At 66.8% G+C, this 23,677-nt stretch overlaps 4 protein-coding genes and 2 non-coding genes across 6 annotated transcripts; 2 read left to right on the top strand and 4 right to left on the bottom strand.

The window, feature by feature from the left end:
• Positions 1–495: 495 nt before the first annotated feature.
• Positions 496–1,656, bottom strand: H696_03799 (hypothetical protein). Its single transcript, XM_009497656.1, has one exon. It carries the CDS (start codon positions 1,435–1,437, stop codon positions 604–606), a length of 834 nt encoding a protein of 277 aa, XP_009495931.1. The 5' UTR covers positions 1,438–1,656; the 3' UTR covers positions 496–603.
• Positions 1,657–2,201: 545 nt separating this feature from the next.
• Positions 2,202–2,274, bottom strand: H696_03798. The gene has a single exon. It is a non-coding gene; the product is annotated as a tRNA-Glu (tRNA).
• Positions 2,275–2,698: 424 nt separating this feature from the next.
• H696_03797 lies at positions 2,699–2,771 on the top strand. The gene has a single exon. It is a non-coding gene; the product is annotated as a tRNA-Ala (tRNA).
• An 887-nt stretch (positions 2,772–3,658) lies between these two features.
• Positions 3,659–12,292, bottom strand: H696_03796 (hypothetical protein; the record flags this gene model as incomplete). Its single annotated transcript, XM_009497655.1, has 3 exons — positions 3,659–8,459; positions 8,661–12,076; positions 12,188–12,292. The coding sequence occupies 3 exons, from the start codon at positions 12,290–12,292 to the stop codon at positions 3,659–3,661; spliced, it is 8,322 nt and encodes a 2,773-aa protein (XP_009495930.1).
• A 2,741-nt stretch (positions 12,293–15,033) lies between these two features.
• On the top strand, positions 15,034–20,028 carry H696_03795 (hypothetical protein; the record flags this gene model as incomplete). Its single annotated transcript, XM_009497654.1, has 11 exons — positions 15,034–15,961; positions 16,148–16,367; positions 16,614–16,686; positions 16,892–16,942; positions 17,196–17,358; positions 17,539–18,014; positions 18,310–18,460; positions 18,752–19,015; positions 19,221–19,281; positions 19,603–19,789; positions 19,930–20,028. The coding sequence occupies 11 exons, from the start codon at positions 15,034–15,036 to the stop codon at positions 20,026–20,028; spliced, it is 2,673 nt and encodes an 890-aa protein (XP_009495929.1).
• A 965-nt stretch (positions 20,029–20,993) lies between these two features.
• On the bottom strand, positions 20,994–22,772 carry H696_03794 (hypothetical protein; the record flags this gene model as incomplete). The annotated part of the gene is made up of 3 exons (XM_009497653.1): positions 20,994–21,864; positions 21,969–22,053; positions 22,205–22,772. The coding sequence occupies 3 exons, from the start codon at positions 22,770–22,772 to the stop codon at positions 20,994–20,996; spliced, it is 1,524 nt and encodes a 507-aa protein (XP_009495928.1).
• Positions 22,773–23,677: the final 905 nt, after the last annotated feature.

Here is a 23,677-nt window from a genome sequence, read left to right as displayed (position 1 = left end):
GCGGCACAAGTTGCCTGGCTAAGAGGAATGGCACATTCCACTGGGAGGCGCAAAGGGCAGAGGCGAAAATGCAAGCTGAATCACCGGAACACGAAATGCCGTTTCAGATCACTGGACATTCGCGCCGGGGACACACCGCCCCGCCACCCCGATCGCTTGTGGCTCCCGGCCGCCGCCCCCCCCCCCACGTCTCCCTTCTCTTCCCACCCACAGTGTGCGGCTTTGGCTTTGCATCCCTGATCATTCGGCGGTCCGACCGCCGGGGGGCGGGCAGCGACAGAGTGAAGCGCGTGGTCGCAAGCGAGATTGATAGGGCCGTGGGGGGGCAATTTCCTCGCCATACAGTTTCCAAGATTGCGCCCCTCCTCCCCTCCCCTCGTCCCTCCCTCCACCTCCCCTCGTCCCTCCCCTTCCCTCGTCCCTCCCTCCCCCTCCCCCTCCCCCTCGCCCCCGCCCCCGCTCCCCCCCCCCTCTGTCTCTCCTTCTCGCTCGCCCCCCCTCCCCCCCCCCTCTGTCTCTCCTTCTCGCTCTGGACTCCCGCCCGAGTCGCCCACCAAAAGCATGCTGGGGATTGCCACATTGCGCACCGGGCGGCGTCCTCTGCTAAACCTGGTCGTCCGGCCCCTCCTCGGCCGGTCCTTTTCCAGCGGGTCTCTTCCCTTCTTGCCTTCCATCCCGGAGTTCGACCCCTCGCTCGCGACCCGACTGGAAGCCCTGAACATCCCCACCAAGCGGCCCGACTCTCCAAGCCCTCCCCTTCCGTTGCCATCCTTCTTCCAGGCCCCGGCTGCCGACCCCAAGATCCCGGGGGCCGGTGCTGCTCTTCCGCGCGTGCGCATCAACCCCGGGGAGGCCCTCTGCCTGGATGTGGAGGCTGGACGTGTGGCGCTGGCCAGTGGTTTCCAGACCCCCAGCTGCCTGCGTCTCTTCCTGCGCCTTCAGGGCCTGCCCCAGCCGCAGCCCTTGGAGGAGGACGTGGCCCGGCTGCTGGGGATGGATGTGGTATCGCTGCAGACCTTGGTGGAGGCCTTTCCGCCGGTGAAGTTCGGGATACCGCCACCCCGGCAGCGGCATGGGATCTTGGCGGATCAGGAAGTGGCCGATCTTTTGCGCGATCTCAGCGGACTGGTGGCCCGGGACCCGCCGGTGCCGGAGGCCCTGTTGGCCCGGCTGCTGGGCCTCTCGACGGAGCAGGTTCACGCGCTGGTCTACCAGGCAGGTGTGGCCGATCGCCTGATGCAGCGCCAGGAGTGGCCCTGCGTGGAGCGTTTGGCGGCTTTGTGCAGGGTGGTGCCGAAGCTGACGCACCAGGACATGGGCCTTCTTCTGTCGGTCGATGAGGAGATTGTGACCGCGCTCTTGGCGACTGATGCCTTGCATCTGGACCCGGCCTTTGCCTCGTCTGTCTCCTTGTCCCGGGAAATGGCGTCGGGCCATGGCAAGGATGCCCCTCCGGCGTCGCCCCTGTCCCTATCGGGGTACTTCGCGCATTTCCTCCCCCACGAGTCGCCCCTGGTGCTGGCCCACCGCCAGGACCTGGCAGCCCAGAAGGCGAAGGATGCTGTGTCGATTGCGTCGCTCATCGGCCGGCCGACCCCATAGTCGCCGCGATGATTGCTTTTCGAGAAAAATAGAGACCCTAGACATAGAGAGAGACACGCACAGGCATGGGGATGGTGTGTGTGTGTGTGTGCGTGTGTGCGTGTGTGCGTGTGTGCGTGTGTGCGTGTGTGCGTGTGTGCGTGCGTGCGTGTGTGCGTGCGTGCGTGTGTGTGTGTGCGTGTGTGTGCGTGTCTGATGGACCGTCCCCCTCGCCTTTTCCTTTGTCCCCTTTTCTGCTGCCCAGTGTTTGTGCTTTTTTCTTTTGCCCAAGGCAGCGCCCCCTTTCCGTTTGCGAGGTGGATATGGAGATCCATTTGGTCGGCGCTCCCTGTGGTTTGTGGATGATGGTCTCTCTTCCCGGTCCCTTGCCAAGTGTTTTTTTTTTTTGGCGTCCATGCCTCCCAGCCTTTGGTTTTATGGCTGGCGCCTTTGAATGGGGTCTGTATATGGTCTCTCTCTCTCTCTCTCCCCCCTCACCCCCTTTTTGTGACCCAGGAGGACACACCCCCCCCCTCGCCAAACACCGCCCCCCCCAGGTAAGATCCCTCGGTCTTTTGCCGAGGCTTGGTGCCCGACTCAAAAGAGGGCCCAAAAAGGAATTCCCATACCGGGACTCGAACCCGGGTCTCGTGGGTGAGAGCCACGTATCCTAACCACCTAGACTATATGGGAGCTACTGAAAGATACCAGTCATGTTCTGCTATAAATCTGCAAGAAGGGCCATGCGTGCACCCAAAGTGTCGCCCCCCCGCCCCCCATCCAAGGTGTCAGCACTCCTGGTACTGACCATTCTTTTTGTAGAGACTGCGACTTTCCGTTGCCCTGCTTCTGGATGTGGTTCCTCCCACGAGCGGAGTGCCTCAGTCCCTGCCGCATTCCGCAAAAGGATACAGACGGCCAGCTCCTCCCTCTCCGCATGATGTCCTTTGCTGGCCTCCTAACCCTCTCTCTCTCGCTCTCTTTCTCTCTCGGGACATGATACCCCTCGGTCGGGTGGCTCTCGGACGCCCGCCCGCCGGTCCCGGAGAATCAGACACCAGCACCGATCTGATCCAAAGAATAAATAGCCGAATGTGTGGGTCAAAGCCATCATCTGGGGGGCGTAGCTCAAATGGTAGAGCGGCCGCTTAGCATGCGGCAGGCAGGGGGATCGATACCCTCCGCCTCCAGAACCACTTTTTACTAGCACGATTGTCCCCCGGCTTTCCTGGAGCCCGCACTCTCCTCCTCCTGCGGCGGCTGTGGGGGGGGGAGGGGGGGGGGGGGGGGGGGGAATGAATCCCCTGTTTGGGGGAGGGCGCAGCGGTAAAACGCCCATGGTATTGCTCCACCCTCGCCGGGGGGGCATATGCCGCCCCGGCCAGTTTTCCTTCGGTTGTGCTGATGCTGGCCAATGGCACGCTTCTTGGCCCAGCAGGCTCGCCTGCGCTGGCGAGGAGACATGCACATGGCACAATGCACGTGCCCCCCCCCCCCCCTGCCCCCAGGGGGGATGCTCGTGAGCCGAGCGAGAACGCCCCTGGTTCGAATGTGCGCCCGCACCCTCTTGGGGGAGTTGCTTGCGGGCATCATCCGTGGCCAGGAGGGACTGTCCTGGGACGCGGCCAGACGGCGGCATCTCGCTGCTGGCCTTTCGAGGGGGCACCCAACGCCGTGGGACCCGTTGTCTTGAGAGGAAGGGTGATCGAGCGGAAGGACCTCCCCAGACCGGGGACCAGCCACGGGTCTCGGCGTCAAGGGGCCATCTCCCGACTTTTGGCTGGGCCGATGTGCGGTCGGTGGCCGGCGGGGACATATGCTCGGCTGAGCACCACCGACCATGATGGAGGAGGCACGAGAAGGCCATGAGGGACATTGTGTATTGTCTTGTGTGCGAAGGGGGAAACAAAAAAGCCACGGAGGAGAGGGACAGATCTCAGGACAGACCCCAGCCCCATGCGTTTTTATGCGCTGCCTGATTCGGCTTCTTTTTTTCTCCCCCCCAGCCCCCAGCGGCCAGCGCCCAGCCCCTTCTATGTCCGTGGGTCTGCGGCGGGCCGCAAGGGGGCGGCCTCTGTCAAGCATCAACCAGGAGGTTCCGAAGGAGCAGCGGCAGGGGGATGGCCTTCTCGGCGGTGAGGTCCGGCCGAGCTGGCTTGCCCTCAAAGCAGGCAATCCGCAGGAGCCCATTGCTGGCCAGCGAGGGATCGGCCCCGGTGTAGTATTGGTCCTCTTCGTCCTGGTAGTGATCGCTGGAATTGATGCGCTCAAACTGCAGCATGGTCTGGTCGGCCAGATGGAAGAGGGCCCTGCGCGCGTCGGATGACCGGATGGTAAAGCGACAGGGCGCCCCGGGGGCGAAGGCCACCACGCTGGCCAGGACTCGCAGGGCACTGAAAAGCCGACCCATGGAGGTGAAGTGCGCCGTGCCGGTGGCGCCGGCCACCGGGGCCTCCACACCAAGGGCACGGGTGAGGTCCGAGCAACGCAGAGGCTGGCTGCTGAAGGGCTGGTGGGGTGCGGAAATGTGGCTGGCCGCGAGAGCCTGCCGGTCGATTGCGAACAGATGGTCGGCCACCGTGATGCCGGAGGCATTTTCCGTCAACAGGGCCCGGGCGAGGCCTGGCCAATGGACCCCGGCAAGTGGGCCGCCCGGCATCGCGGCATGGCGCAGGCATCCGACCGAAGTGCCCATGGCCCGGAGCAGGGCATCGGCCAGGGGCCCGGCATCACGCGGGCCATGCTCCACCGTGGTTTCGACGGCCAAAATCAGGAGCATCTCCACGGTCAGGAGGAAGTGCGAGAAGCGCAGGGCCACATGCAGCGGCGAGTCCCGGCCGGAGGTGGTGTGGTGTTCCGGCTGGAAGAGCTCCGCCTGGGCGCGGAGGATGTGCCCCCCATCGGGGGCCGAGGTGTGGAAGCGTGCGCGCGCCAGGGCCAGGGCCATTTCCCGCAGGACCCCATGGGCATCACGCTCGGCGGCCAGATGCACCGCGCTCAGGCCAGACACCGGGCTCCGATGGAAGATGGCCCGGCGCACGGCCGCCAGGGGGTCGGCCCCGGCGCGCGCGGCCACCGTGGCCAGAAGCAGCCCGGCTATTGTTGGTTGGTGCGAGTATGCCGCATGGTGCAGGGGCGTCCAGCCGCGGAGGGGGTCCTCCTGGGAGGGATCCGCATGGAGGTCGGCCAGGAGGCCGGCCGTGGCGCCGGCGAGGCCGAGCCCGGCCGCCAGGGCCAACGGGCTGAGGGCCACGTCGTGGCTTTCAACCGCCACCAGGGGCAGGTCGTCGGCCGCCGAGCCGGCCACCCAGGCGGCCAGGCTGTTGGGCAGGGCCTGCGAATCGAGGGCCAGGCCGGTGCCGGCCAGGCTGGCCAATTGGCCGGGGCCGAGGCCGTACGGCTCGGCGGTGAGGATTTCCCGGAGCAGGGCCGCGGCCGGCTGGCTGTTGAGCATGGTGACCGCCGCCACGGCGGTGGTGTACTCCGTGTGGGTGCGCTCCTCGCCGGGCCGGGCCGGGACCTTGAGCACGGTGTCCAGGCGGAAGAGGGCCCGCTCGAGGGGGGCCACATCCAGGAGGACCTCCCGGCCGAGGGCCCGCAGGACACTGCGCTCGGTGTCCGGCACCACCAGGGCCAGCTGGTCGACGGTGGGGAATTGCCCGGCCAGCGACAGGTCGGCCACCGGCCGGCGGGCGGGCTTGCGGTGCCAGAAGTCGCGGAAGGCCTGTCGCGGGGCCGGGTCGGCGGCCAGCCACCCGGCCAGGTCCCGATGCCCGGCCAGGAGGGCCACCGTCACCGGGGGCAGGAAGCTCAAGGGGTGCTTCTCGGCCAGGGGACCCGCGGGCATGATGGCCGGCGGGTCCACATGCTCGAAGCCCTCCGGCCGGGCTCCCGCGCCGCCGGACAGAGCCACCAAGGTGAGCATGTTGCGGGATGAGCGTGCGAGGCCCTCGCCGCCGTCGGCCGGGGCGGCGAACAGCTGGGTCTTGGATGACCGCGTGAGGACCGTATGGCGCCGGGCCGCGGCCACCGGCACATCGGCCGGCAGGGGCCACAGCGCGAAGTTGACCCCGCCGCCGAAGCGCCGCAGGAGCAGCAGAACCACCTGTCGCGGCATGTCCATGGCCATGGCGATGGCCATGGGCGGCGGGCTGACCTGGGCCCCGGCGGCGATGTTGGCCATCAGGCGTTCGGGCAGCTGCATCAGCCCCGGGGCATAGGTCAAGTGGCCCTGGATCCGGGCCGCCAGCCGGTCCAGCCGGGTGGCGGTGTCCTCCACCAAACGCAAGCCATTGAGCATGGCCAGCACCAGGGCCAGGGCTTCCTCCGCGCCATCGGCAAGCCCGGCCGCATGGAAGAGCGTCTCGCCCAGGAGATTCATGCAGACTTCCGGCCGGGAGGGCTCGTCCGGCTGGGCCTGGCTGGAAAGCAGTTGGGTGAGGAACTCCCAGCCGGGGGTGTCCCCCGGCCCGGGGACCCGGGCCCACCGGTCATCGCGGCGGGCCAGTTCATCCAGCCCCGGCACCGGGTCCGTGCCGAGGGCCACATGGCGATGGCGGAAGTGCTGCCAATGTCTGGCCATCATGGCACGGCGCCGGTGGGACAGCTTGCATGATGGGGGCACCAGCAGCTGGAGCCCGGCCAATTGGGCATCCGTGTGCCCGGGCCGGCGGCGAACCGCCGGCATGAAGGTATGCAAGGTGGCCAGATGCTCCAGCGGGCTGGTCGAGCTGAAGCGCAAGTGGCCATCCTCGTGCCGGGGCCCGGGCCGCGCCACCGCCGAGGCGCCAGTGCTGGCCACCGTGCTCTGGGCCCGGCAATTGGCCCGGTAAGCCCGGGCAAAGGCCCGGTGGGCCATCTTGCCGCGGCCCCGGCCGAGGCCCAGCGAGGGGGGCACATCCGCCGGGGCATTTGGCCCCCCGGCATGGCCGGCACCCGGGCCCGGGGCCGGCTCCTCATCCAGATAGTCCAGGGCCTGGTCGGGCCCATCGCCGAAGGTCATGGCCAAGAAGTCGAGGGTGCTGATGCGGGCGGCGCGCTTGGCCGCGGCCCCGGGCGACTCGGCCGCCTGGGCGGCGGCCACGCGCACCGCCGCCGCGCTGATACGCGGCCGGTACTGGCAAGCCAGCCGCGCGAGCAGCAGCTCCACCATCGCCGCGGGCCGGGGCAAGAACCGCAGGGCCACCCGAAGGGGCGTGGTCATGGATGACCCGCTCAGACAGCTGTCCACCAGGGCCACGCGCGGGCCGTGCGCCGTCGTGTCGGTCAAGTGGGCCACAAGGGCCGTGTCGCCGGCGAAGACCGCCTCAAAGAGGGCCCGGTAGATGGCCTCATTGGCCGGGCCCTGGACCGGGTGGCCCCCGGCCCGGAAGCCCACCCGCAGACCGGGCCCCTGGCCGCTGCCCGGGCCGAAGGCCCGGCAATCGGACGTGTGGCGATCCTGGCCCATGGTCGCCTCCAGCGTGCCCGGGACCCGGGCCAGCATCGCGCCAGCGAGGCGCCTGATGAAGGCCCCCAGCTGGGGGCAGGTGCCCATGCGCTCGTGCCCTTCGAACTCCCGGTCCAGGGCCGCCTGGATGGCTTCCATGGTCAGGCTCCGGAGGAGGCATTCGGCCACCGACACGGTGACCTTGGCCCACGCGCGGAATGCCACCTCCTGAACCAGATGCTGGGCCAGGGCCTCGGGGTCGTCGTAGCCGGCGGCCCACACGCGCTTGGCCCGGGGCGCCAGCCGGTCCCCGGCAGGGGGATACCGCCGGGGGAAGGTGCACGGCGTGCCAAGATGCCGGGCCAGCAATTCATGCATGAGCCCCAGCCGGCGGAAGTCCTCCCGCTGCCGGGCCAACAGGCCGTCGGATGCGGCGGCCATGACCCGGTCGAGGGCGTCGCGCGCAGCAGGCCGCAACCGATGCAGGGGGCCTGGCGGGTGGTCGGCGGCCGCGAGCGGGCCGGATTCGCCGCGCGCCGGGTCCCGGTCGTCGAGTCGATCGCCGGCCGGCAGGCCGACCATGAAATTGACCACGGCCAGGTCGTGCAGCAAAAGCGTCACCATCACCCCGGGGCCCGGGGCCGCGCCGGCGGCCGGAAGCGCCTCGTGGCGGTGGATCTCCCGCAGGATTTGCCGGCGCGTGCGCAGGGCCGAGCGAATGGTCGTCACGCTGGCCGGGTCGAAGAGCTCCGCCGGCTCGAACAGCCCGGTCGGGGCCCGGGGCAGGCGGGGCTCGCCATTCCGCAGACGGATGGCATTGCGCAGGCGGAAAACCTGGTCATCCCGATCCGACAGCCGGGGCTCCGGCATCGACAGGCCGGCCACATTGCCGACGGCTTGCCAGAGGAACTGGTCGACCGCCGGCCGCCCGGCCGCATAGTCCTCATGGTCGATGGTCGGCTCCGGGGCATCGGACAGGTCGGCATCATCGTCTGCCTGGGGGCCGGCCGGCATGCTGCCGGCGTCCGGTGTGGCGTCGGTCATGGTGGCATCATCGCCGGCGGTCGGCCGGCCCGCGAGGCCCGCCGCGGCAAGGTACTCGTCGCGCATGACCCGGCGCATGACTCGCATGGCCGCCCGGATGTCGGCAATGTCCAGATCGTCCGCGTTGATGGCCACCTCATTGGTGGCGGTGGCCTTGCCAAGTTCCGCATGGGAGTACACCTGCTCGAGCAGGTCAAAGAGCGCGGGAGCCGCAGCCTGGAGGGCGGCCAGCTCCCTGGCGTCGGCCTGGGCCGCCTGCACCATCCGGGCGGCCGTGGCCAGGACCGAGTCCGTCAGGTGGAAGGCCGGCTCCGGCATGGCGGCCCCGTGCCCGAGGGGGGCGCGTGCGGCGAAAGCCCCGCCGGCGGGGGCGACAAGCTGACGGTCGGGGAGCTTGGCAGGCGCGCTGCGGCGGGCGTCATCCCGTCCGCCGGGCGCCGGGAGAGTCGCATTTTTTTTTGGGGGGGGGGGAGGGCAAGCCGTGCACGGCCCAGGCCGGGTGTGTTAGTCATGGCAAGCATGCCCACGGGCAGCATCCCCGGGGGCGTGTGGGCTGGCGGCAAAATGGGGCCGTGGCCCAGGGGCATGGGCCGGGGGGGCGGCGCACAGTGCGACGCCCGAAAGGCGTAGGGTGGCCAGCGAGGGATCCGCCTCGAGGAGGAGCTCCAGCACCCGGGGCAGCCGGGCCTCGAGAGCCATGTAGCAGGGCTGGAGCTCGTCCGGGAGGGTCTCATAGCAGCGGGCACTGTGCAAGGACAGCCCGGCGGTCCAGGTGGCCATGGCCAGGTCCTTGGAGGCGGCCTGGTGCTCGGGCAGCACGCGAGCCGGGACCCCCAGGCGCAGCAGCGCCCGGACGGTGTCGCAGGTGAGCTGCTCGCGAAGGGCACGACCAAGCCCATCACGCAAAATGGCCGGCGCACTATGGCGGCCATGGCTGCCGCCCTGGAGATACCCGATGCGAATGGCCAGACCGAGGGGGTTCAACTGGTCCAGGGTGACATGGGTCAGCAGCGGGGCCAGCTGCTCGGCCGAGAAGTGCCGGCCGATGAAGTCCGTCAGCAAATCCGCCCGCAACCGGGCCGCATACAGCCCCAGCACGGACAGCTGCCGGGTGAGCATCATGTCCACCAGGGAGGCCGGCGCCGAGCGCCCTGCTGGCCCGCCAGCCGGCTGCCCGGCCAACGGCACAAGGTCCACCCCCTCGACCAGCAGGGTGGCCAGGGCCACGGCCGTGTCGGTGTCCTCGACATAGGACACCAGCATCAGCGGGGTCAGGGCCTCGCCGGAGCCCGTGGCGAGGGGCAGGCACGGCCGGCCCGCACTGGCCCCATGGGCCAGCAGCACGCGCGCGCATTCCACACTCCCAAAGAGGATGGCATAGTGCAGGGGGGTCAGATGCCCGGCCCAATCCTCGCAATCGACCGACACAAAGCCCTCGCGCGCGGGGGGCGCCATGCCGCCCGAGCCATCGGCCATGCCCCGACGGGGGGTCTCGGTGGGCTGCCGGTCGTCGAGCGCATCGTCCCCCGAGTCGTCCCCCGAGTCGTCGTCCGACTCGGCAAGCTCCATCATCTCCTCGAGCTCGGGGTCGATGGTGTCGCCATCCGGGCTGGCATGGCCCTGATCAGGGTCGATGTCCTCCTCGGGGGCGGAGGCCCCGGGCTCCGGCGTGGCCGGCTCCTCGGGTGATTGCCCAGCGCGCAGGCTCCGAGCCTCGAGCAGCAATTCCCGCACCCGGTGGTTGTACTCCAGCAGGTCGACCAAAATGTCCGTGCGATGGTAGTGCGCGGCAAAGTGCAGCGGCGTCCGGCCATCGGCGCCGCGCTCGGACAAACTCGGCTGCACGCACTCCGGGAGCGACAATTCCAGACACGGCTCCAGTGTGGCCAGCACTCGGCGGTCCGACTCGTCCGGGGGAGCCTGCCCGGGAGGGTGCCGCAGGCGCAGCACCGCCGCGCGCAGGGACCGCAGCCCGGCGTCCAGCAGCGCCCGAACAATCTCCCGGTTCCCACTGAGGACGGCCAGGATGAGGGGCGTCCGGCCGAGCGAGTCACGGCCATCCAGGCGGATCCCCTGCACATCGGCAAGTCGCCGGGCGGCCGCGGCCTGCGCCTCTTGCGCCTGGGTGTGGGCCCTTCGGGCGGTGGCCAGGCGCCGGCCCAGGGCACAGGCCGGGGAGACCTCGCAGTAGGGGTCTCCCCGGTCGAGCATGGCCGCGGTGGCGGCCGACGCCTCGGCCAACCGAGCAGCCACATCGGCCTGGGCGGCGGCGGCGATCCGCTCGGCGGCGGCCTGGCCGGCGAGGGCCGCCGCCCGGTCATGCGCCACACGCGCCGACTCCAGCTCCAGCGCCCGGTGGAAGAGGCCCAGGTCGCCGGTCGCCGCGGCCTGGGCCAGCAAGTCGGCCGCCGGGTCAAGGAGGGCCGATGTCATCCAATCGCCGTCGGTGATGGGCCGGAAGGAGCCGATGGCCTGGCGGCCGGGGTCATCCGCCAAGAAGACCAACGGCCCGTGGACGAAGGGGGACTCGGCGATGTCGAAGTCCGCCGGGAAGGCCGGGCAAAAGCCACAACAGTCCTCCATGATGGTGGCCATGCGGCCGATGAAGCAGGGATGGGTGTGGTATGTCTTGCCCCGGTCGAACCAGGGCGAGTTCAGCATGGAGTCCTTGCCCTCCATCAGGTCGCGGATGTTTTTGGCATTCCAGTCCGGGCCCCAGGGCAGGAAGACCGTGGCATAGTCCGACAGCTCGCTGATGTGGCTCCCATGGAGCCGGTCCCGCAGGAAGGCGTCTTGACTGAGGCGACTTTCGATTTGTTGGCGAAGATAGCCCCCCTCGCCGCGGCCATTGTCAATGTCATCATCGGCCGGGAGGTTGCCGGCCAGGCCGCCAGCCAGCCCATCGGCCGACTGGGCGTCCGTCGACTCGACACGCATCCGGCGGAGGCGCTGCTCGGTTCGGAAGGTCTGAAGGGCCACCGGCGACCGGAGGCGCTCCAGCACCAGCAGCCGGGCCAAGCCTTGGACCCGGTCGAGGGGCCGTTCCAGGATCTGGGGATCCACGCGATCGAGGTCGAAGTGGGGGGCCCGCACGGCGAACCCCCGGGCCGCGTACTTGGCCAGTCGGGTTTCGTAGGAGGGCGACCGCCGGGACATGTCGATGGTGTTGCGCTGGAACACCAGCGCCGCATGGGCACGCGGCACGGCATACACCTGCCGGCCGTCGAAGGCCACCCCGGAGCAGTCCACATCGAAGCCCATGAGCACCTCGGCCGGGGAGGCATACCGGCGGAGGACAATCTGGATGTGCCGGTAGGGGAACTGGCTGACAATCGAAACGGCATACTTCGACCGGAAGACCAGCGCCGCATGGGGGATGGCATTGGAAATGGCCTCATACAGCTCGATGAGCTTGGCCCGGGCGGCCTCCTCATCCAGACCATAGATGAAGAGGTCAATGTCCGACGACCGGTACAGCATGTTGTGGTAGATGTACCGCTGGCGCTTGGGGGAGATGGCCTCGCCCGGGCTGGTGACCGTGGCGCCATTCAGCGTCCGGACCGATGCATCCACCCGCATGGCGGCTCGGGCTCGGGCCACCTGGCCGAAGGCGACGTCGGCATCCGGCAGGAAGGTGCTCGGCGTGTCCGGGTCGAAGACCGGCATCAGGCACGCCAAGACGGACCCCCCGGCCGCCACCACATTATCCCACTTGACATAGCGCAGGGAATTTTCCGTGAAAAGTTCCCAGTTCCGGTGGAAGGCATCCAGGGAGCCGGTGATGACCGGGTCGCCGGGGGCCTTGCGAAAGCGCCGGGTCTCGGCGGTCTCGGCGAACATCAGCCGGTAGAGTGGCAGTCCGTCCGGCGAAAGGGCCGCCTCCTCGCCGGCGTCACGGGCCACCATGCTACCTGCTGGCTGGCCGAAGAGGGGGATCAGCATCAAATGAGGGTCCTGCAGGTGGGCATGATCGCGCTCCTGCGCGAACAGCATGCGGCAATGGTTTTCCCGATCGATCAGATCCTAACCGGCCGGGGGGCGGGGGAGCACCAGGTCAAGCCGGGATGTTAGCGAGGGTGCATGCGATCAGCCGGCGCGGACAAAAGGACAACATGGCGTTGGGGGGAAGGGCACCTGCAGTCGTGTGCCAACATCAGCCCGGACATCCTGCCGGGTGAAGAGGGCCAGGTAGTCGGCCAAAAGATCGGCCGTCGGCGTGGACAGGGTGCTGGTGTCCATGGCAGGAAAAGGGGGGGGGGGGGGAAAGGAAGCGTGCTCCTACAGTGGGGGGATGCTGGCCAAGTGGTGTTTTGCTGGCTGCCGCCTGTGGTGGCCTTTATAGAGCAAGCGGCATGGCAGCGCGTCCATGACAAAAGGTCACCCCGCCGCCGGTTGCGGGACGCCCCCGCCGAGGCAGCAGCATCTCACCCGGGTGGCCTTCGTTCCCCCTCGGGGCCAAGCCTCACGAGATGCCATTAGGGTGCCTTTTCATTTGCTCGCGGCTACTGACTCTGTCTGGGGCTTCTGCCTTGAAGGGCGCTCCCCTTACCAGCGGCGCCTCCGAAGGGCCGCTCGGGCCGCGAAGGATCTCCCTCTCCCTCTCCCTCTCCCTCTCTCTCCCTCTCTCTCTCTCTCTCTCTCTCTCTCTCTCTCTCTTCCCCCCCCCCCACGAGCGGATGGCCCTTTCTTTTTGGATCAAGCCCCACACAGGGGCCCGCCCCAGGCGCCACGCAGTCTCGCCTTGGGGCTTGGCGCAAAAGGGCCCTGCCATTCCACCGACCCGGGGCACTTCACAAAGCAGCCACCAGGCACCGGGGTCACACCTGCCGCGAGTCCACGCCCACCGGTGGGCGTGGTGGGGGCCCCCTCCTCCACGCGTTCTAATTGACTCACAACGTGGAGTCTAGCAGCCAGAGGTCCGATGGCGGCAAGCCAATGGCCAAGAGGGAGCCAAGGGCCGGGGAGAACAGAGCAACGGTGCTTTTGTTGAGGGATGTGTGGTGGCCGGGACTTTGCGAATATTCACCAGCAAGGTGGGGCTTTGTACCTGCGGTCCCCGGGTCCATCCGCCGGGAACCGCGGCCTGCCAAATAGAAGAGCCCACAATCGTGTCGCCACCGGCATGGAGGCCCCCGCCCTGGCCCCTCGCGAGGCCGCGGCCGAGGCCCGCTTTTCGATGGAGATCGCCAGGCCGACATAAATGTCGAAGAGACTCAGGGGTACACGCCCGGATTGCGGTATGCCGCTGGTTCCCTGCCTCTCACGACACCATTGCGGCGCCGGCTTTCTTCCGGAATTGCACCGCGCCAGGGCCCCCCCCCCGCAAATGTCCCGCACTTGGGGGGGACGGGGCTCTTGGCCGACGAGGGTTGGCACTTATCCTCCGGGCTGGCGCCACCGCCTGCTGATGGATCACGCCCCGGGGCGGAGCGCCACACCATGCACGTGGTCACACGATGCCGATTAACATTATGTAACTCCTCGTTGTGGGGTTGGGGCTGGGCGTCCCCGAGCTTGTTCTTCACATTTTTCCTTTCTTTTCCCGGAAGAGAGCCCCGCTGGTGCATCTGCCTTCCGCCTGGGGCAGCCTGGGGCACATGCTCCACTGCCCACCTGGGGTCGAGCGCCTCCGTGGGCGTGCAGAAGCCGCCCCGCGACCCAGGGGCCACGAGAGTGCAGGGGCCGTGAGTCGGGAAGGGATCTTGCTTTTGGAAGATCCCCCCACCGGAAACCAAGTGCCGAATCCCTGGGTCCGGGGGAGATGGCACATGAGGCTACATCCTGGCTCCCGTCCCCCCTCCTCCCTGCCGGTGTGCCCCCGCCGATCTGGAGCGGACATGGCGTTTACGGGGTGCGGGGCAGTTACCTACAGCCCACAATCCCTGGTCGTTTGAATTGGCCGCAGTGGCCGGAGGCCAGCTGATGGGATCGCCCATCGCGGCCTATTTTTTTTTACCCGGCCTTCGTGTCGGCAGGTGTAGGCGTTCCAAAGCTGGTCCTGGTGTCCCTCGTGCGGGGGGCGGGCAGGGGAGCATACCAACAGGAGAGCAGGAAATCCGATCTCGGGGAGGGGGGGGGGGGGGGCGAGCTTGCTTTGGAGGGGATACGCATCGCCTGCGAGCCCCTTCCCGGCAGACATGAGCTGGGAAAGCCTTGCGCCGCGCCAGCCAACCCAGGCCCCCGCCATTCCACGAGCTCGGGCCAGGCACATTCCGCCGCCGGGGGCTTGAGCTCCAAGCTCCTCTGGCCATGAATTTGCCGTGTACACCGGCACACAGGCCCTGCGGCGCATGGGCATATTTGGCCACAAGCCCGACACGCCGACACGCCGACACACACACACACAGGCACATGAACGTGCGGACGCCCAGATGCGCAGACACACGGACGCGCAGCCAGGCGGCCATGCAAGTAAATAGGCCCTCCAACGCCGACAGCGGCACGGATCCTGAGGCACATCCATCCCCCGGTCCGCCTTCCAGAGGTACTCTCTGCCAGCCGGCCCCAGGGTGGCGCTAAAAGGAACCCCACGGCCGTGCCTCCGGCCCTCGTCCGGCACTCCTTTTTCCTGCCAGCCCAGAAAACACACACCCTTCGCCCCCCTACCCGCCTGCCCCACCCCCTCCCTCGCTGCCTGTCTCTCTGCTCGCCTAAGCGTCTGGCCAGTCTCAGAACATCCCTCGCTCGCTCTCTCTCTCTCTCTCTCTTGCTCTCTCTCTCTCGCTCTCTCTTTTTTGCCCGAACCCATAGCCACTTCTCTCAGCCGTCTCGCGGTGCGTTTTTTTCCAGCAACGACCCGCCGCATGTGACGAAGGGGGGGGGGCTTTGGAAAGGAAGAAGAGGCCCCCCAAAACTTGCCGTCCTGCGCCTCGGGGCCTTCCACGCCTGTGCAATTTTCTTTCCCCCATCTCACCCCTTGCCTGGCCACTTTCTCGCCCAGGCGCCGGGCCTGCAGAACCTTCCCCTTGCTGCCGACCACCATGGAGGGCGCACTGGGCTGGATGCCCCGGACACGTGCCGGCGTATCCCAAAGATCCTACCACATTGACGGTGTCTCGCAGGAGGAGGCCGGCATGTCGCGCCTGGCGCGCCATGGCGGCGAGGCCGCTCGGAACATGTACTCCCCGGCCGGCATCGAGGTCAACCCCGAGCACTCCCGGTACGACAGCCTTCGCCGGGTGGTCCGTGAGCAGTATGAGCAGAGCAGTCTGGACAACCGGGCTGCCCTCTTCATCAACGATTGCATTGAGGGCGGCAACCATGAGATCCTCCACTGGCACGAGAGCTCCAGCCCGGGCGCCGTGCCGCCGGTTATCATTGACTCGGCGGTCGATGGCACCCCTTTGCGCATCATCCCCGATGCCAATCGCCTGGACACCTACCGCATGTCGGAGGCCGTGGGAGGATGCCCGGTGCCGCCGAGCGGCCCCGGCGACGTGACCGCGGCCCCGGTCCCCAGTGTCCTGGGCCCGGTCCCCAGTGTCCTGGGCCCGGCACCCGGCGCCTCGATCACCAGCCTGGCCTCGGGGGCCTCCATCGGCGGCCAGCCACGCCTCACCGTCTCCACGGTTGGCGTGACCCCGGCCGACCCGTTGAGCATTGTCCAATCCCCGCGCGCTAGCCACCTGCTATCGGCCCAACGGTCAGGAGAGGTGGTCGGCGGGGGCCCTGGCGGTGGTGGTGCTGGCCGTGGCGGCGGCCCCGGCGGCCCCGGCGGCCCCGGCGGCCCCGGCGGCCCCGGTGACATTTCTTCCGGCAATGTCGGACCGGAGGGCTCCGGCAGCAATATGCCGGAAGACCCGACCAAGGATGATCAATCCTTGCTGGAACCCATCTTCCCCACCGAGTGGAAGAACAAGGAAGTCCTGGTCTTGTGTGCGGTGGAAGACTACACGGTGGACATTCAGAGTACGTGCCTGGCCCTTGGGCTCGCCCTGCCCCTTCCTGCCGGCCTGTGCCGGTGGCGGCGTCTTTCACACAACCCGGAGCCCGTGCCTGTGGCCGGGCCCCTGACGCATGCCTGCCCAAGCAAGGACTAATCCCCCAATGTCGGAATGTGACCCTCCTTTGTTGCTCCCCGGGGCTCGGCCACAGAGTCGCGCACCTGGCTGCCTGCCAAGAAGATCGGCCGTCGGACCCTGCTGCACAATGTCTTCTGTCGGGTGCAGCCCGGCCAGCTGGTGGCCCTCATGGGCCCCTCCGGCTGTGGTAAGACCACGCTGCTGAACATCATGGCTGGCAACCGGCCTCGCTCCGGCAAGGCCAAGTACTGGCTCCATTACAACGGCGAGCCCTATCACAAGTATATGCGCGGGTGCGTGCAACATCCGGTCGTCGGGCAAGGCCCAGGCCAGGCCGGGAAGGGGGGGGGGGGGGGGGCGGGAGACGACAGGCTGGGGATCTATTCACCCTGGCCAAGGGCGGATGCCGGGGCATTCTCCTCGCTTGTGTCGTGTGCGGCCAAGGGGGTGGAGCACCTGCGGGGGCCATTTTTCATTTGTTGACCCACCTTGCGACTGACTCTCCGGGAGGGGGGATCGCCATGTGTCTGTGTTTCCAGATACATTGGCTTTGTCACCCAGGACGACGTCATGTTCTCTCATCTCACAGTCAAGGAGACCCTGCGCTATTCGGTGCGTATGCGCGCAGTTGCATGGGCGATTTAAAGGCAATCAGCACAGGCCGCACGGGGGGGGGGGGTCGAAGTGTGGGGGAGTGCACATGTGCAAGGGGCAAACTCGAGCGGCCTATCGCAAGGCCGAAGAGGGGCTTCAGTGATGGCACTCTGTCGCAGGATATGCTAACCATGGTCGCTGTGTTTGCCCGCCCCTCCTCCAGGCTCTTCTTCGACTGCCCCGTGAGATGAGCCGTGAGATGAAGCTCGAGATGGTGCGCTTCATGGCGCGCGCGCGCGCGCACTAACAAAGAAAAAGGCGAGAGCAAGAGAGGAAGAGAGAGAGAGAGAGGGAGGGACAGACGGAGAGGGAAATATGTCGCTCCACACATTCGCACACGGTCGACGGCAGGAGGGCATCTCCGGGGGCTTGGCCACGGTTCACTAACTATGGCACTCATCATGAGTGGGGGGAGGGGGACACACCCCCTGCATGTTGCTCGCCTGCACATGTCCCATTCATGATAGCTTGAGCGAATCATCGACTTGATGGATCTTCGCCGGTGCCTGAACACCAAAATCGGTGGGCCCGGCATTCGTGGTGTGTCGGGCGGTGAGCGCAAGCGTACAAGCATTGGCGCTGAGCTGCTGGCCAACACCAGTGTCATCTACTTGGACGAGCCGACAAGTGGTATGTGGATATTCCCGGCGTACTGGGACCATGTTATCGGCTGGCCTCTGGCCGGGCTTTTCTTTTTCGGGCCTGCTCCATGTCAGCTTAATCTCACTCGCCCTCCTGTTCCCACACACGCACACACACACACACACACACACGCACGCGCGTCCCCCGGGGATCTCCTATCGCCGGCAGGCCTCGATGCCAGCATGGCGGCATCGCTCATTCGCGTGCTCAAGCGCCTATCCCACATCGACCGCAAGTCCATCATCTGCTCCATCCACCAGCCGTCGGAGTACATCTTCTACATGTTCGACCAGCTGACCCTCCTCGCGGAGGGCCGATCGGTCTTCCGCGGCCGGCCGCAGGACCTCCATCGGCGCCTGGCCATGGCCAACCTCTTCTGCCCGAAGCTCTTCAACATCGCAGACTACGCCCTCCAGGTTTTGGTCGAGCAGAAGGACGAATGCCAGCAGCTCATCCAAATCGACGAAAAGACCGGCGACTACGATCGCGCCTATGCCGACTCCATGGAGAATGAGCGGCTTTTCGTCGAGAACGCCCCCAAGCGCAAGGAGTACCAGCGAAAGAAGGGCTTCTTCCGGCGCATGTTCGACCGGGCCCCGGAGGGGTATCGCGCCTACCAGAGCACCTGGCTCATGCAATTCCTTGTGCTGCTTGAGCGCAGGTGCGTCCATATTTCACGTCCGCCCCCGTGCCTTCCCACTGTCCTTTTCTTCCCACATTGATGACGCCCGGGCCCAAGGGAGGGGGGGGGGGGGGCGGGAGTGAGGCACTTTCGTACATTTCCTCCCGCACACTTGCCACCTCCCCAAAGCACCCCACTGGGGGGGGGGGGGGCTTGCCAGCCCGGACTTGCCAGCCCTGACTTCGACCCTTTGCTCATCGCTGCCCCTCTCCTCCAGTCTCAAGCACCAATTTGGCATCATCCTCGGCAAGATGCAGGTCATTCAGATTGTCGCCGTGTCTGTCATTGTGGGTCTCTTGTGGCTCCAGACCAAGCTCCAGGAAAACTCCATCCAAGATCGTGTGGGTTTGCTTTTCTTCTCGACCACCCTTTTCTGCTTCTTCCCGGTCGTCACCACCACTAGTTCCTGTGCGTCGAGAAAGGCCGATGCTTGCCTGTGTCTATGAGGGAGGAAGGAAGAGAGAGAGGGGGAGGGGGGAGAGAGAGAGAGGCGGAGGAGGGGCGAGAGGAGTGATCACGACCGGGTAAATGGAGCAGCACAGGGGGCGGGCAGGGCCAAGGAGAGAAGTCCTCGCGACTGGCCCCGACGGGCCTTCGCATCATGGCGCCATGGTTCCTCTGGGCCCCTTCACGACGCGCGCCCCCTGCAGACGCCTTTTTTCTGACATGTGCGTGGGCCTTTTTCTCGACTGCCTGCAGTCCCCCTCGAGCGCCTGGTCATCATGAAGGACCGCATGGCTAAGGCCTACCGCTTGTCGTCCTGGTATGCGGCCAAGATCGTGGCGGAAATGCTGTACATGGCATTCCTGCCGCTGTTGTACATTTGTATCGTCTATTTCATGGCCGGCCTGCGCATCAACGCCGTCGCCTTCTTCGCCACAGCTGGTTTGTTGATTGTCTGCACATGGACCTTCCAGGCCTTTGCCCTGCTCATCAGTGCCATTGTGTTTGACATCCAAAAGGGTGCGTGTGCCACCGGGCAGGGCGAGGGGCGGTGGGGTAGCCGCGCCCAGCAGCGCGCATGCTCCTGGGCTTGTCCGACGATTTCTGACGCGCCTCGGTTCCATCTGGTCGTGTGCCGTGGACAATCGCCCCCTCACCTCGCGCGCGTGCGCGCGTGTGCGTGTGTGTGCGCGTACACACACGTACTCTGTGGGGCGGTCCTCAGTGACTGTCATCTCATCAACCCTCCTGCTGACTTTCCTCTTGGTGGGAGGCTTCTATCTGAGGTATGCTCTGTCATGGGGGGGAGGACTAAGGGAGAGGGCTGCGAGAGTAGAGCAGGCGGAGAGAGCGGGGGCGGGGAAGGGCGTTTGCCGGCCAGCCAGCGGCCCGATGGGGGGATGTACCACACTCGTGACAATCCATCCCGGCCGTCCGCCCTGCCGCGCTCGCGAATGGGGGGGAGGATGCCATGTCAAGAGCGGACAACCGAGCCACCGGGCTTTTCTCCGTCTCTTTTTTATTGTCTATGTGCCATGCATGCATCCCCGAGCCCATCTTACCTCATCCCACACTGATGGCCCCCAACACCCCGCGTACCCGCACAGTGTCTTCCCGCGTTGGTTGTATTGGACACGCTTCATTGCCCCGACAACCTATGCCTTCACAACGATGATGGCCATCCAGATGCCAGACAGTCTGCACTTCCGCTGCCAGAATGAAATCAGTATGTACCCCGGCTGCATGGAGGGAGGCCCGGGCTACATCACCGGCCGCCAAGTCCGCCAGGCATCGGTACGTGTCCAGACGCGCCACTCACTCTTGCAAGGGTGGCGAATGCACACCAATGCTAACCCTCTCCTTCGGCAACCTGCACACACACACACACACACACACACACACACACACACACACACACACACACACACACACAGAATATCAGCTTCAATGGCGCCGTGTTTTTCGTGTACCTGTGTTGCTTCTGGATCTTCTTCCGTGCGGCTTCATATGTCGTCCTGCGCATTCTCAAGTGATTATGTACATCCGCGCCCAAGCATATGCACGTGTGCAGGCACACGCACATGCGGGCAACGCACTTATTGCTGGCGCCTCCTTGTGAGCCTGAACCCACCAGAGGGAGAGAGAGAGAGAGAGGGAGAGGGAATTCACAGGGGGACGAAAAAGCGCTGGCTCGCGATGGGATCCCTCCCCCCCGTCCTCTGGGGCGCCACGTCCCCCTCATGTCGCCATGCAATGACCATCTCTCTTGTTCTCTCTCTCTCTCTCTCCATCGCCCAGCGCGCCACTGGGCGCTGAGGATCTCCATAAAGATTGCTCCGACTCCCTATCGCCCGTGCCTCTCCCCCACCACGCATCTTCGCCCCACCCTGCGCCTGCCGCGCGGCACGGTCCCAAACTCCCCGGCACTATCCGCGCGTAGGGCCGATACATCTCAGGTGCGGAGGGGAGGAGGAGGTCTACCGTGAAAGGCACTCTGACATAAAAAGCGCACAGATGCCTGGATCTCTCCGCCACGCAGCAGGCCTGCTGGCAGTTGACCCGGATCTGGCAGGCCCTTAGCACGAGAGTCGCCATGGCACGAAGCCTCGGGCCGCGGGCGGGCTCACCACCGATCCCGCCCCACCACCTCCTTCCCCGCCCCCCCCCCCCCCGTTCCCGGTGTCGAAGAAAAATATAAGAGAATGTGTTGGATATTTTGTTGAGCAGAGGGGTGATGCGGCATGCAGGGAGTGGGCGTCATATGCAGGGAGGGCAGAAGCGATGCCGGAAAGGGGTCTGCTGTGCGCTTGCTGCTGCGCGCCTTCTCTTGGTCGTGTAGCCAGAGGTGGACAGGATGTGTGCCGGTCAATCTATATTCATGAGACCGGCGCAACACAAGGGACCGAGAAAGAGGAGAGGAAAAGCTGTGTGACGATGGCCCGGCGGATGTGCAAGGGAAAGGCGGGCATTCTCCCGGGCAGCCTAGCCGCCCGGCCTTTCACTTATCCTGCCCCTGCTCCTGCTGCTGGCGCTGCTGCTGCTGCTCCTTCTTAAGACTGCGGATGTGGGCGATCTCCCGATCCAGCTGCTGAACGTCGGCCAGGTTGTGCTCGAAGAAGTCGGACCCCAACTCGGGGGTCCAGCCACGGTGTGCCTGGCGAACCACCTCGCTCAGGATGACTCCGGTGGCCACGCCGACATTCAGCGAGTCGACCACCTCCTCGGACCCACCAGGAAGGGAGTTGGCAAAGACCGGGGCCCGGCCCACGCGCGGAACGCTGACCAGCCGGTTGCACAGCCGGGCCACATTCGTTCGCATCCCGCGGCCTTCATTCCCGAGAACAATGATGGTCGGCCGGCGAATTTCCAGCTCGGATAGATCCTCCACAGTCAGTAGCACCTTCTCCCCCGGGCAAGAGGCTTCGGATTCCCCGTCGCCCGGCCGGCCGGACACCAGCAGGTCCGCCATGTTGGATGATCCCTCAAAGCGCGTCTGCGGGTCGCGGGGCGTCGGCTCCGGCTCCGGCTCCGGCTCCGGCAGGGCATCGGCCGGGAGCGAGGCGCGCAGGGCCGCGAGCGAGGCCTCGGCCAGGGTCGGCGTCGGGGGCTGTTGCTTCGGGGCCCTGTCGGCCGTCAAGCCCTGGACATCCGGCTCGAAGTCCGGCCCCACCGTGCCAATGATGTCCCAGCTGTTGATCCGTGACTCGGCCAGGAACCGGGTCATGGCCTGAACATTGTACAGGAGTGGCTGCTGATCGGCTCGCTCCGAAATCGGGGCGGATTTCTGGTCTTTCCCATCGGGAAAGGGCGAGATGAAGGCCTCCAGGGAGCCGGCCGAGGCGCGACTGACTACCGGAGACAAAGGGGCACTTCGGGAGAGGGGTGCAAGAGGGGGTGAGAGGGGTGCAAGAGGTGGGCCCATCACAACCGAACCACAAGCAACCGGGGGCCACCAAAGACCGAGACAACGAACCTGTTGCGCGTGCACAGGGCCACACCATCGACGCCAAAGTAGTATGCCGAGCGAAGGATACTTCCGAGGTTCTGAGGATCGACCACTGCATCCAACAGGGGCGAGGGGGGGGAGGGGGGGGGAAGGGGAGCAAAGGGACATGTGAGCTGGAGCAGGGCATAGAACGGCAGGAGAGGGGGAGGGGTTGATCCTGGTGGGCTGGGGGGGGGGTGCCTGGATCGCGCGCGCATGCGCACCTTCGTCCAATGCCAGCCACACGGGCCACCGGTGGTGGGCGGTCGATCCGCCAGTCAGCCCCGGCGGGAAGCTCCGGGGCTTGAGCCCACGCCGACCGGACGGACCGGTCACCTGGATGTTGTAGACAGTGGCACTGTTGCCGGCGTCAGAGGGGTCGCTGTCAGCCGCCGGGCCGGGGGTGGTCGGAGCCACGGCGGTGGCCAGCGCCTCTGGCAGGGTCGGCCCCATCAGGCGCGAGATGCTGTTTAGCGGGAACTCCCCCGTTGCCAGGACCATGCCCCCATGTGTCCGCTGCTTGGCCAGGGCATTGAGGGTGTGCCGGTCCGTGGTGAGGGTCACCTTGACGCCCAGCTCGCGGGCCATGGCCTCCACCTCTCGGGTCACAGTGAGGTCCTGCTCGGGCTGGTGTGCGCCAAATTGCCCGGCCGACTTCCGGGGCTTCTTGGTCGGGCCGTTGGGCTTGGTGTAGCCGGGCGGGACCAGCAGGGTCAGCTCAGCAAGTGGCCGGATGCCGGCCCGTAGCGCGGTCATCACGCTCGGCCGGCCATACAGATGCTGAAGAGACATCAGGGGGGTTGAGTTCCAGGAGGAAGGGGGAGGGGGGCGAGCGGGGGAGGGAGGAGGCGGCGGCGGCGGCGGCGAGAGGAGGAAAATTCGCGGGCACAGGGGAGGGGGGCGGCGGCGGCGGAGATCTGCTGGCCCCCGTGGCCTGCCTGGCTCGGCCCCAGGGCCGCAGAAAAAGAGCCGATCGGCCACGCAGCTCGGTGAACTGCCACCGGAACTGCGACCTCGCGTCCCCCCTCCCACACACACACACACACACATACGCGGGAGTTCCGGCCCTTGAGGCCCCGCCACCCCCACAGATGATCGGACAGTGCTCCTGGAGATGATATGGTGTATTTTTGTGGGCATGATGTGGTAGGCAAACGTGCCGGAGGGAAGTTGCCACACACACACACACACACACACACACACACATACACATGCCTCGCGCCGCCGCCGCCGGCACCGGCGCCACCGCCACCGCCACCGCCACCGGCCCTTGTCCCCTTCCTCCGGCAAGAGCCCAGCCACTATTCGGGCCAGGCCTCAGCACGCATGGTGTTCGGGTCCAGATGCACGAGCTGTGTCCGAAGGCTGGCAATCACCAGACCGTCGTCAACGCTCCAAGGCTCGAGCGCCTCTCCGTCTGGCGTGACGCAGTCCATCGGGTCGCCGCCAAGCTGCGTGAGTTCCACCCGGCCCAGGATCTGGGGCGAGTCGCCGTTGGCCAGCCAGCAGACGGTCGGCCGGCCGCCGGCACCGGCGCGCAGAGCCTCCGCCACATCGGCCCCCGGTAGCAGGGAGGCCATGGTGGCCGGCCGGCTGGCGGCCTCGGCGGCATCGTGCCGACCACCAGCCAGGCAGGCCGTCGAGCATAAGATCACGGCCGCGGCGCCGGCCTCCTCGAAGGCCCCACGACAGGCGGG

The sequence above is a fragment of the Fonticula alba genome (genome assembly GCF_000388065.1).
Source record: "Fonticula alba strain ATCC 38817 unplaced genomic scaffold supercont2.6, whole genome shotgun sequence".
Classification (NCBI taxonomy): Eukaryota; order Rotosphaerida; family Fonticulaceae; genus Fonticula; species Fonticula alba.
The sequence above is the reverse complement of the archived record's forward strand: the minus strand, read 5'-3'. Positions and strand labels throughout refer to the sequence as shown.